The sequence below is a fragment of the Lynx rufus genome, unplaced genomic scaffold (assembly GCF_022079265.1).
Source record: "Lynx rufus isolate CCGP_SWC_20201006 ecotype Redwood Valley unplaced genomic scaffold, mLynRuf1.p SCAF_13, whole genome shotgun sequence".
Lineage (NCBI taxonomy): Eukaryota > Metazoa > Chordata > Mammalia > Carnivora > Felidae > Lynx > Lynx rufus.
Window position 1 is genome coordinate 26,845,920 of NW_025814827.1, and position 13,621 is coordinate 26,859,540.

General features: G+C 41.7%; 1 protein-coding gene across 1 annotated transcript in view; it reads left to right on the top strand.

Annotated features, from left to right (window-relative positions):
• The window catches only part of FBN1 (fibrillin 1), a 233,001-nt gene extending 225,954 nt beyond the window's left edge, over positions 1–7,047 (top strand). The window contains exons 63-65 of the mRNA XM_047074460.1: positions 1,648–1,879; positions 4,376–4,550; positions 5,757–7,047. Of these exons, the coding sequence (XP_046930416.1) occupies positions 1,648–1,879; positions 4,376–4,550; positions 5,757–6,146 (797 nt within the window). The 3' untranslated portion in view covers positions 6,147–7,047. The remainder of the gene's footprint in view (positions 1–1,647; positions 1,880–4,375; positions 4,551–5,756) is intronic.
• Positions 7,048–13,621: the final 6,574 nt, after the last annotated feature.

Consider the following 13,621-nt stretch of genomic DNA (forward strand, 5'->3'; position numbering starts at 1 on the left):
GGAGCCTAAATGATCTTAAGTGTATACTTGAGAGTCCTTGGACATAAAGGTTCCCAAACAGACCTGTAGCTAGGCACTAAGCCATAGCAGGCAGCTCAACAAATGGCTTTCTTATTGTATATCTATTCCTTCCACACAGGAAAGAAGGAGAGAAGGGAGAGGAGGAAGGAAGGGATATATAAGGAATAATATAAATATTATACATATGCAATCACCCTGCGCCCACCATTTTTATGCACCTGTTTCTCTAACTTAAAAACAGATTTTTCTTAGAAACAATTTTGTTCTGTATAAAGGAATCTACTTTAGCAAATAAGGTAAAACCAATTAAAGGGCAAAGGAAGTACCAGTTTAAATGGTGATTAGTCTCTTGAGAGATATTGTGGTCTAAAGGAAAGCACGTGACTGCTGTGGTCAGACAGACCTGGGTGTACATCTCGGTCCTGCTGCTGCTGTCAGGAGACCTCAGATGGGCTTTGTGAGCCTCACTTTCTTTATCAGTAAAACAGGGATTATAATACCTTCTGCCCATAATTTTCAGGAAGGTTAAGTAAATGAACGTGAGGCACCTCGTATTCTGTCATGCAATAGGCATCTAATAAATGTTAGCTACGTTTCACGTTTCACGTTTCCCCCCCTCCTCCCTTTCATTGGAAGTATTTGCTGGGTGAGGTGCAGGCCAATCTCCCTGCGTTCAAATGAACATATGCCTGAAAATGGGCCACAGCAATTAAGAAATGTCTTACCAGCAAGCTTGCAACCTGCCCTTATGAAGGCAGGCCTACAAAAATCTATTTGAGATTTAAAAAAAGTATAAATTAGAAATAGAGAGATACTCAAGGTTTTTCCCCTCAAGTTGATTTTTCAAGTCAGATTTCTTTTTCCTGCTTTTTACCATCAGACTTGGCAGGTCCCCGTGGGTAGCCAGTCCTGCAGCATCTGTCTCTATTGTGGGTTTTTTCCAATTATTGCTCGTGAAGTCTGCACTGAATCTCTTCCAGCCATACTTTGCTTTAGACACGGCCCAGACACTCTGGGCAGGAGGCTGGTTTGGATAAGGGGGGGCCCGTTCAGAGATGGGAGCAGACATACCAGAAGGCACTATTCATCCCCAGGACAAGCACCTGGGGGCTTTTGCAGATTTTTGAAAAGGAAGTACAAGCAGGGCAGACACTTCCTGCAGGATGTCAGCCCTTGCCAGCCCTGCACATCCTGAAAACGGAGGACTGGAAAAGCAGCCTCCAGGAGGATGGCTGGTCTCTGCTCCGGAGACTGTGGTCCCGTTCATGGAGAACTGCAGGACTCCTTCCCTCCCACCCTGAACCTTGAACCAGCCCCGCATTCTTCACAGGAGGCTCGTGTGGTGCGGAACGCACTAGTGTTGGCTTCAGCTGAGAACTGGAATCTGTCGGCCCTCGGAATGCCATCCCCTAATGCGCTCCACGTGGCACATGTGACCTCAGCGACCACATTTGCCTACTGCATGGCGAGAGGCCACGTCCACGTCCGCATCCCCCTCTCCCCACCCCAACCACCTCAGCCCGCCCTACCTTCCTGAGTGCTGGCTGAGAGCCAGCTGGCCAGCGGTCCCCAGTAGAGACGTCTGGCCGGTGTCACACACACAGTGTCTTCTGGTTTTCCCTGCAGATGAGAACGAGTGCCTCAGTGCACACATTTGTGGAGGAGCCTCCTGTCACAACACTCTGGGCAGCTACAAGTGCATGTGCCCCGCCGGCTTCCAGTACGAACAGTTCAGTGGAGGGTGCCAAGACATCAATGAATGTGGCTCTTCGCAGGCCCCCTGCAGTTACGGCTGCTCCAACACTGAGGGTGGCTACCTGTGTGGCTGCCCACCTGGTTACTTCCGGATAGGCCAAGGGTAAGCACTGCTTTTCCGGGCCGTGGCCGGAGGCTCTCTTGTTCCTAATATCATTAAGTATATTTAACTCACAGTGACCCATCCTAGTCGAGAAGAACCATACTTTTCATAATCCTGGAGTTAATTCTGGTTAGCTCTGCAAAGGTTTTAGGCTATATTATTTGAAAGGAGACATCAAAATTTCTAGAAATTCATAGACTCTGAAACCAATTGTAAATACCTTGATATATGGTGTCTCTATCTCATTCTCTTGATCTTCGCATCTTGTTGGGAAGTGATTCATTTCTCTAGAAATGCAGGGGCTGACCCATGACAGAACTGGACTCACACTGAATATTGCTGATCTCCCCTTCTCCTGAGGCAAGCAGGATTCTCTCTTGACTTAAAATGCCTTCTCCTCTAGCTACCGTTAGGAGAAATCACAAAGATACCTGGCTTTAAAATACATTTTACATCTCAGACTTAAGTTTACATAAAGAATTACCAAAAGAGCATAAAATACGAGAGCTAAAATAATTATTGTATCCTCCTGGTAGAATACTTTACCACATTGTATGTGTGACTGTTGGGGAAGAAAAGACATATTTTTTTTTTAGCCAGTAATTTAAAAGTTTAGTGGTAAGTTTTCACTGTGTAGGCCTTTTTTCCTGCTGAATTAATCTAGAGTTGGATGTCCATGTAGTGTTGTCTATGCTGTTAAGGAACTCAAATTTTAACATTTTCATTAGGAACACATAGACATGAAATATACATACACACATGTACAGCCACACATACACATCCCACAAAATCACATATTCCATAATACACATATATGTATATATCAAATTAGTGTAATGTACTGGCCTTTGATTTCTTGACACACAAACATCAAGCGATTCATTTTGGGTCTGTGTAGACTTGAAGGTGAAAGAATGTTTCATGGGAAGCACACAGAATGCCAGCAATAGGACACAAATTCCCAGATGTTTGTGTCTGGCTCTCAGTAGTCTCATTCTTTATAAGTTGAATGCCAGAACCATTTTCCCAGCAAAAATTGTGACACTCCAAACTGGCTTCTGGCCAGTGGGACTTTGTAGTCACACTTCTTGTAAGTGGTGTTCCAGGGATATGAAAATACTGGAAAGGAGTTCTGAGAAAAGAACCAAAGCCTGCAAATTTGGGATTTTTCTTCCAATAACTTAATCATTATGTGAATAGACACACACACACACACACACACACACACGATGAGCAGTCATCATTTCATCCATTTTGTTTCTGCACATTTCATGCAGCAAGATAAAGGAAGAAAAAAGGAAAAGTACTGGGCTCTGGCAGGATTGCAAAAACTAGTATGAACCCATACATTGCTGCAAAACACAAAAAGTAGTCTGCTTATCGGCATTATATTTTGAATCTCAAGAGCATCAAGAAAAATGGGTTATAAAAATAGGCCAATTAATACAGAAAAAGTGATAAATATTTGGTCTTCATTGTGACCCATTAGTGGAAATCTACCCACTTCTAATAGTTTGCGCTTCTCTATGAATCACTAGAGTGGACCCTGCCCCAAAATAAAGACTCCTAGGATCATTCAGATATTTCAACACATTTTGAAAAAGGAGCCTGGTAAATACATTCCAAGAGGCCTATGAAATAGTAAGCAGAATAACAAAACAAGGTACTTGTGAAACATGCAAGCCTCCCTTCGTAACTTGGCTTTGATAACTGAAAGGCAAAGAAAAACAGCTGAACTAGTTCTCTCTTGGGCATGGGTTTGTTTATCCAGCCTCACATGAGTCAGAGCCAATGGCCCTAGTGGTTTTGAATGACTTGAAACAATTTCCCATAGTTGGGCAAGCTCTAATACATGCATTTTATACATTGCACATCTTTACAGTTTATTTCTAAGTCAACTTCAGTTCTACCTAGAACTTTCTTTATACCTTCAGTAGCTTCAGCCAAAATGAGTGGTCAAACAATAGAAAGTGCTCAGAAGCTGAAGTGATGAGGGCTGGTGAGTTGTGGTAGTGGTGGAGGTGGTGGTGATGGGGTCATTGAAACAGGAAGAGGACAAGGAACTGAACACAGACATCTCATACCTTTCTCACTTTCTGTTTCATAAATAGAAGACATTTTTCTTTACCCTCCCAAGTCACATGATCTCCCTCATCCCCCACTCTTCCTCTTTCTACTCCATGTCCCCTCCCCAGCAGCATAAGGACAGCAAAACACCTGGTACAGTGGGGGAGGGAGGCAGAAATGTAGGGGCAAATAAACATGCAAAACAGGACCTTGAGAGATAGTAGAAAGGAATCCACTCCAGGAACTGGGACTCAGAGCCTAAACACAGAGGACTTCAGTGTGGCTCTCAGAACCAGCCAGTCACCTAATGGACGAATAATCAATGTCTCAGTGTCACCAGGTGGGGTCCACACTTCACCAGAACTCTTGCACCACCTCCCTCATCTCCCAGTTCTAATGAAAAAGGGCTGTGCTTCCCTTCTTCCACAGGCACTGTGTTTCTGGAATTGGCATGGGCCGAGGAGGCCCAGAGCCACCTGCCAGCGGTGAAATGGATGACAATTCTCTCTCCCCGGAGGCTTGTTATGAGTGTAAGATCAATGGCTACCCCAAACGGGGCAGGAAGCGGAGAAGTGCAAACGGAACAGATGCCTCCAACATTGAGGTAGGTCAGAAGGTAGTTTCTCCTCATGTCTCCTGTTGCAGAAGGGCCTTCCAGATGCCTGTGGTTTCCTCCAAGGATGTTCCAAAGTGTGAAAAAGCTCCCTGGGGAGAAAATCCAGACATTCCCTGAGCTCTAGGCTGCATTTTACAAGAGTCTGTGGGACTCTCTGGAGTTTCTTGCTGCTTTTAGGGAGTGGCCATTCAAAGGTTTTCACATACTTGCTCATTTCCTCTGTCTCGCCAAAAAGAAAGTCAAACACCCACCCAAAGTCTGCTGAAAAGCAAGGTCTGAGATCCAGGACAGCAAGTGGGCAGAATCGTGAAGTGACATAGTGCTCTCTCCACGGGGACGCCAAGTTCGGAAAGCTAGAGGCTCCTCTACTGAAAAGAGCCATGTGGAGTGTGAGGGAACTTGGATTCTAGACAAAAACAACATGGAGCTCAAGCAGCCTGGTTTTCTTCGCCTACGGCTGCTGCAGCCTTTCAGTCAACTCAGAAATGCACAGATATTCACCCAGACCTCTGGCTCCAGGCCCGGAGAATCCAACACATGTGGTCCCAGAGAGGCAAGCAAGAAGCCAGGTGAAAAGCATTGAATATTAGCAGATCATCAGAGTCAGGAAGTAGGTTCCTAGGCGTGTCCTTCAGAGGAGATGATTTTGCGTCAGTGAACAAAATGGAAATAGGCTGGTTCTTTCTTAGCATTGGTGCTCCAACTCATCCGCTGTGGTTTGGGAAAGGAGATAAGTCTACAGAAAGAAAATAGTCTATTGAAACAGTGGTTTCCAACCTCGAGTGTGCGTCTGAATCATCTGGAAGCCTTGTTAACATGGAGTTCAGGGAGACACCCCCAGGGTTTCTGATTCAGTAGGTCTCAGGTGGCACCGAGAATTTGCGTTTCTCAGATTCCCCGGTGATGCTGCTGGTCCAGGGAGTACACTTTGGGACACCTGCATTAGAAGACCACCAAGTCATTTCAACTTGACTTTCCTCTTGACAGTTTAATGTTTTTTATTATTATAAATATGTGCCAGTTTAACACATTTGTGATTTAAACAAAGTGTTTTATGAAAATATGCATTTTCGACATGGTATATACAACATGAAAAGGCTGTATTAGTGGGAGATTCGAGTCACTTTTTCCTTAATATGAGAAATAAGTGGCATATTTTCAATTAATTTAACACACTGCCACGTGTCTTTCCAGGACCAGCCTGAGATAGAAACCAACGTGAGTCTCGCAAGTTGGGATGTTGAGAAGACGGCCATGTTTGCTTTCAATATTTCCCACATCAGCAACAAGGTCCGAATCCTGGAACTCCTTCCGGCCCTGACGACTCTGACGAATCACAACAAATACTTGATCGAATCTGGAAACGAAAATGGCTTCTTCAAAATCAACCAAAAGGAAGGGATCAGCTACCTCCACTTCACCAAGAAGAAGCCAGTGGCTGGAACCTATTCATTACAAATCAGTAGTACTCCACTTTATAAAAAGAAAGAACTTAATCAGCTAGAAGATAAATATGACAAAGACTACCTCAGTGGTGAACTGGGTGATAATCTGAAGATGAAAATTCAGATTTTGCTTCATTAATTCACCATACAGAGACCAAATAATTAAAAAAAGAAAAACAACCAACGATAGATAGGTAGAACTGAATTTTTCCCCCAATCAGAATCTTCATATCATAGGTACAATCTTTCACCAAATAAATTTCTATAAATAAGCACTATTCTTATATTACAAAAAGTGAGGTACAGGTGACTACCCTAGTTCAAAACAACCACTTTCTCAGGCTTCTCATGTGTGTAGCTGAGCTACCTTGTCATATGTGTTGACTCTTGAAAACTGGGACACGTATTTTATTGGGGGTCTGCCATTCCTGCTGACGTGTCATCCTTCTAGCCGATGTACAGGAATGTGCTTTCAATCGATGGACTGCTCTGTATTTTTCCAAATTTTTAAACTTTGCTTCTCCAAATACAAGTACTAGGTTGGCCAATTATAATATCTATTTGGTGCTAGTAAATTCTCAAACTAGATCTATAAATGCACTGTAATATTTACACAACTTAGAAACCAAATTACAAATATTCAGTTCAAATACTTCATTAATTTCAATCAACCAAAGTTAGTTCAGTAGCTTATCTCAGTTATGAGCATAATACATTACATGTAAATTAAGTGTGTGTATACTGTAATCGTGCTATTTTTTATCATTGAAACATTTATAAACTAGAATAATAATGCCCTTAATGTGAGGGTTTGTAATGGTGCTTATTAAGACCAAAGACTTGTTAATTGTATACACCAAGTGGTAAGGAAATTTCTGTGACTGGCCCATGCGTGCATGGAGGTCTGGGAGGACCAAGCAGCAGCCTCAGCAGCCAGAGGATCACCAGTGCATCCTTCATCACACCTGTGCAATATGCCAAGATTACCCTCGGTCATTCCTGTCAACAAGGGGTCCATGTCATAAATGTCACAATAAAACAGTCTCTCTTTTTTTAGTGTACCCTTGGCTTTGTGTTCTTGCATGGACGCGGGATTTGAGGGGGCTTTTCAGAGGCTAAATAAAGTTTCCTGAATTTAAATTATCCTGGGTGTGGTAGTGACAGCTTCAAAAGGTGCCAAATGTATAACCACTAGCAGAAAAATTAACATATTTGAGTTAGTCCCTTGTTTTTATTCATTAAAGACAGCAGAGTTCTTTCTCGCCAATGAGAAATTTAGACTGTAGCATCATTTCTAAAACATGACCTAATTAATCTTGTGACTTTTAAACCACTAGATTTAAGTATTTTAGGATATCAAGTTCAGTCATTGTCTTAGAGCACATGTGTTTCATTATAAAAGATTTATCATGCCCTCTCCCCTCAAATAGTGTTGGCAAGCCTTAGATGCTTCATCCTTTCCCCCCCAAACATCTGTTGTTAGTCATCGCTAGTCTAATTACAAAAGGATAATCCCAAATTGATTCCAATTGAATGCTATATCGCTCTTGTTTTTTGACTGTCATAATTTGAAGATGCGGTTTTATTTTAAGTGCGATATTGGATATTTAACAGTTAAGCTCACTGAATTGATATAAAATAATTCTTAAAATCCCCAAGGACAGTAAAGGGTGGTAAATTTAAAGGTGAAGTAAAATTGCTACATGAAGGAGACAGAACCCTTACGAGACATAGGAAATTCCTCTCAAAATCTTCAAAATGCTACACTAAAGAAGATGGATTAGGTATGTTCCATCTTATTTCAGAAGACAAAATTAAGGTTAGTTACCATGAAGTTAGGTGTAACATGCACCTTCCTAATTATTGAGCTGCCCACTGAGGGATGGATTTCCTTGCAATGTAGTGAGCTGTCACTCTTCAGAGGCATAATGGTGGCCAGGGGACAAGGATACTTTCTTCTACCTAACAGGCCATGAACATCTTGGAATATTTTTTGTATCTCTTATTTTGCCATCCAAACAAATCTTGCTTGTAATAGGTGCTAAATAGAAATGAATCAAATGACTATTTTGGAAGCAATTTGTACCTTGGTTAGGAAGTTAAAATATTACTCCAAATTTCCTTCTAATTCTATGCCTGTGGGTCTATGATGGAAGTGTACTAAAATTGTGAGAGAAGAATATACAGCATGCAGTAAGCTACAGTTTGCATACAGAAAATGTCTCTGATAATTTAACCAGAACTGCATTATATTCAATAATGGATTTTCTTTATAACAAACAACAGAAGAATATAGAGTTGGCACATGGTAGATCACTTTGATATTTTTAATAGTCTCAGTCTGGATTGTATTTATTTCAGAGCCAACAATTTTCAACAGCATATTTTCCATGTTTCTGTCTGTAACAAAACATTTTCCTCATTGTTCCATTGTAAATATTCCTCTTGTTGGAACCTTTTTAATCCTGAGATTGAAACCTGTACCTTTTAATTGTCTGTGACCTTTCAATTTTACTTTCAGTGGTTGACAAACTTGGTTTTGTAAATCTCTCAGAAGCTTGAAAACGTCTTGTCTCTACCCCCCAGCCCATTTCATTTGCCAATAACTATTTTGTAAGTAGGGTTGAAATGAACTCAGCTGGCCTTGTGAAATGTTTAAACTTGCACAAACAACTACATTTTTGTTCAACAAATAGCACTTTACTCAGCCAAAATTGCTTTGGACATTGCCATTACAAATACTGTTAAACTTCAGAGATCATGTTTGTAAATTAGATGAGCCAAAATAAAGGACAATTAGGTTGATACTATATTAGTATACTTAAATGTTATATATGTGTAAACTGTTAGAGATGTTTAGATCACAGTTTTGTCCACGGAATGTACTTTATTCTTATTTTAACTGTAGTTCTTAGAGATATATTGGAAATGTCATTATTGCATGGTCTGAGGACCTTGGTTTTTTTTGAGAGAGAGAGAAAGCATGAGTCAGGGAGGGGAAGAGAAAATCCCAAGCAGGCTCCGCACTGTCAGCACGGTGCCCAATGCAGGGCTCAAACTCATGAACCACGAGATCATGACATGAACCAAAGTCAGATGCTTACCCAACTGAGCCACCCAGGCACCCCAAGGGCCTTGTTTTTAAATGCTAGAAGATTACTGATGTGAGAAGAATTAGTTTTCACATACAGAGCTGAAGGCAAAGCTATTTCCCCCTTGCCGATTTTAAGTAACACATTGTTTAAAAAAAAAAAAAAAAAAAAAAACAGCAGCAAACCAACTTTTGAAACCCCAATGTGAGCCTGACTTCTAACATTATGTATTGTTAGGAATTGATTCTCAGTACTGTAAGTTTAGGGTTAGAGAGAAACAAAAAGGCTGTGAATTTGATTTTGCAAATTTCCATGTGTATCTATGACTGGGCTCACTTATAGGACTGAGTCTCAATGAAAGGTTCTGACATTCTCACAAATGTCTGTATAAACATGAGGGTCTTGTATATTTGACATTCGACATACATCTGACAGGACCTGGCAATGTCACAAAATCTGTTATTTCAGCTAACTGCTAATGAATCCAAAATGGTTTTTCTGGCACACACAATCATAAACCTCTTTTTAGGACATGGGCTGTTTTGCATCCTTGAGCCAAGCCTGAATTATGACCTCTACAAACTGATGTTAGCCTCATTTTTTACTATTTGATGGTGGAAGGTGCATAATTTTTAAATGAATGAAGTCATAGCAGGTAAGTGGGTCTGATTTCCTGCTAACTCCACTCTCTGCTCTCTGTCCACTCTTATTTTCTTCCACATAAAGGAATATCCATTGTTACTTTTAATCCCCGTGACTCTTCCCATTTCATAAATAAAAGCATCATTACCCTCTCTATGCTCCCTTTTTCCCCTTGAGGGTTGGTTGTAGTGTCATTTAGAAGGCATCATGCTCGCTATTTCTAGAACCTTTAGCTCGGGTGGAAGTGAAGCAGCATACAGGTCGAAGGGCTTAGGAGAAAGCCACAGCTCCATTAAACAGTTGCTGGGAACCTTCCATAGCCCACCTGAGGTGTTCCTTGCAGCTGTGCTGGGAATTGCAGAAATCAGAAGAGTCTGTTTCCTTTTTAACACAAAATTCTCTCTAGGGGGAAATTAAATGAAGCCTAAGTGATTCACTTTTTCTTCTGGAAGTGGAAACACTGAAAACATCCTGGTGGTGAGGGGAGACCTGGGGGGATGCAGTTGGTTAAGCCTCTGACTCTTGATTTCAGCTCAGGTCACAATGTCACGGTTCATGAGTTCTATCCCTGCCTGGGGCTCTGCACTGACAGTGTGGAGCCTACTTGGGATTCTCTCTCTGCCCCTCCCCCCTCCTCAAAATGGATAAATAAACTTTAAAAAAAAGAAGAAGGAAACATCCTGGGATAATCACATATCCCATCGATCCCACCAGCCATTGACAGAGGTCGTGGTTCTGTGTTTCTCTCTGCATGGTGACGTCTGCTTTGGGTGTCCCCTGGGGCTCTGCTAGGTAGAAGGCCAGAGCTCTCAGGAAAGATTAATGGGAACTTGATATATCAGAATTCCAAAGCATAGAAGGCTGGATATTTTTGTCACAACATGAAATCAGCATGATGTGCTGTTTGGCCTTCCTTGTCTTTGGTCGCACCAAAATTATCCACCTTCAGTGTCTTCTCCACACCTTTCTAGGCCAGTCTCGTGATTCAACTACAGTGATTCTGTGTTTCAGGCAGGATGAGGCCTGCTTGCTACACGTTTGTAGATTGACTATAGCAGACTCTCTTGTGGATCATTCATGGTAAGCACTGTGCCCCCGACTCTGTCTGCCCCAGAACCAGCTCCCCATCCTGCCTGTCCAGTCCACACCCACACCCGCCTCACTCCCACTGGGAAGCCACAGGGAAGACAGGGGCACTCTCAGTCTCGTTTTTCACCCAGGATCTACGATTCTTGGTTCAGAGTTCTGACTTTTCTTTGGTTTATGAAGAAAGTTCACTGAGAGCTCAGTTCAGACCCAAGGTCCTAAGGAGTGCCTGGTCCAGAGTTTTGACACTACAGGAAATCTGAGGTCAGAAAGCTGTGTTCAAATCTTAGTTCCCTTTCTACATCATTTAGCCAGGGCAACTCCTTGATGTCTCTAAGGCCCATTTTCATCATCTATATCTATATCCATATCCATATCCATATCCTTATCTATATCTATATATCTAACACCCCTAGTTTAAGTACTTGTGAGGGCACCTGGGTGGCTCAGTTGGTTGAGCATCTGACTTCGGCACAGGTCATGATCTCACAGTTCAGTCTGAGAGTTTAAGCCCCGAATGGGGCTCAGTGCTATTCAGGGCATAGCCCACTTTGGATCCTCTGTTTCCCTGTCTCTGTGTCCTTCCCCAGCTCATGTTTGCTCTCTCTCAAAAATAAATAAACATTAAAAAAATAATAATTAAAAAAAAGCACTTGTGAGCAATGCCCTTCTGAACCTTGCCTCAATGCTGGGTAATTATCCTTGTGCACAAGTTCAAGTATCTTACCAAAAGCCTCTCACCTTACAGAGGTGGAACTGAGACTACAATCCCCAGACCTTCTGACAACATAGCACGACTCACTTGCCAGATGAAGAATAAATCAAATACAATATATGAAATCACAATAGCAATCTGCAAAACTGCAAAACTACAAATTATATTTGTGATTCAAGATCCAGGCTCCCCTCTGCTTTTCCAGCAACCAAATGAGGACAAGAAAGGTGAGCAACACCTGGCACAGCCCTCCTTCTTCCCCTCTGCCTCACCTCCCTCCACCCTCATGAATACTCATCATGACCCTGTAACCCATTGCTGCCTCCCCCATGTCATGGGAGACCTCTGACGGCAAAGATTCTGTTTTCTCCTCATAGCTCCGTTTCCCAGATCGATGCCTGGTACACAGTAGACACTAAATATGTGTTGAATGGATCAATGACTGAGATTGGAGGAAGTAAAAATACAGGTGAAAATAGGAAAAACCCATGCACAAGAGCAACCCATTTCCTCTCTCTCCTCCTCTTCCACTCCTTCTTTTTCTCTGCTTTTCTCAACAAATATTTTTTGAACACTTGCCTCTTGCATGAAGCACTATAGACAAAGGATGAAGGGCGCAGGGTTCCTAGTCTACTGAAACTTTGAAATAAGGGACAACAGGGCAGCTCTCTCCCCATTGTATCTATGGTGAGGACATGGTTAGACTTTGCAGGTGCCTGAAGGAAGTTGCAGGTGGAGGGGTCCTCACCCCCCACAGTCCTAGGAGGCAGGAGGCAAGGTAAAAAGTTCACTAGTAAATTCACCTTTGACATCTGCAAGGCCCCAGTTCTGGATCTTTATGAATCACAAAAATTAGAAGCACCATTCTAGCATATCTCCCCCAACGTAATGCTGAAAAGTGGTGATCTTCAGTAGGGGGTTTATGGTTAGAGTTAGATTCCCAAGTTTAAATGAAACTTACCCTGAAACCTAACACTGAAAAGCAGGCAGAGTTGTTTGGCTTAAAGCAGATTTAGATAGCCCGAGGTCTCTCCACTCATTCCCTTCTAGACAATTCTTATGGAAAATGTAACTGAAAGGTCAGTTATGGTCTGACTGATTCTACAAATATAAGACAATATCATTTATAAACTTAATTTTAAATGTTGACAAAAACTCTAAGCCCATTAAATAAATAATTATAGAGAGATAGATGGATAGAGACAGACAGACAGACAGATAGATAGAAAGATAGATAGATAGATAGATAGATAAAGGGCATTATAGACACTGTGTCAGGTAAGGAAGTTACACACATTTTCACAGTATTTCTATGTAGCAGAAACTGACCAGATGCTCACCAACCATTTGTTCCTCCTGGGCCCACAAAAAGACTGTCTCCTAATTTCCTCTGTAGTTAAGTTTTGTGCTGTGTGATGGAGTCTAACCATTGGGATGTTGGGAGAAGTGATATATGCCATCTCCAAGTCTAGCAAAAAAATACATATGCAAGAAAGTACATACCCATACTCCCAAGAAATAAACTTGACTTCACTAAAGCCACTGATATTTTGGGATTATTTGTTATAGCAGCAACCACTAATTACCCTGACTAGTATAAATATGCATACATAAATATATATGCATATGTGTATAATTATAATATTTATGTTATGTATAATTATATATTACATTATTAGGGTAATTAATAGATATATGAATTTATATTATGATAATTTTTAATTACTTTTTTTAATGTTTATTTTTGAGAGAGAGAGACACAGAGCATGAGCAGGGGAGGGGCAGAGACAGAGGGAGACACAGAATCTGAAGCAGGCTCCAGGCTCTGAGTTATCAGCATAGAGCCTGGTGTGGGGCTAGAACTCATGAACCATGAGATCATGACCTGAGCTAAAGTTGGACACTTAACCAACTGAGCCACCCAGGTGTCCCTATTATGGTAATTCTTTATGTATACACACACACACACACACACACACACACATCAATGGCTGTCAACCTCAGTTGCAACATTATTAGAATGACTCAGGGAGCTTTTTAAAAAAAAATCTCACTGTCCAGGCTACACTCCAGATCCAT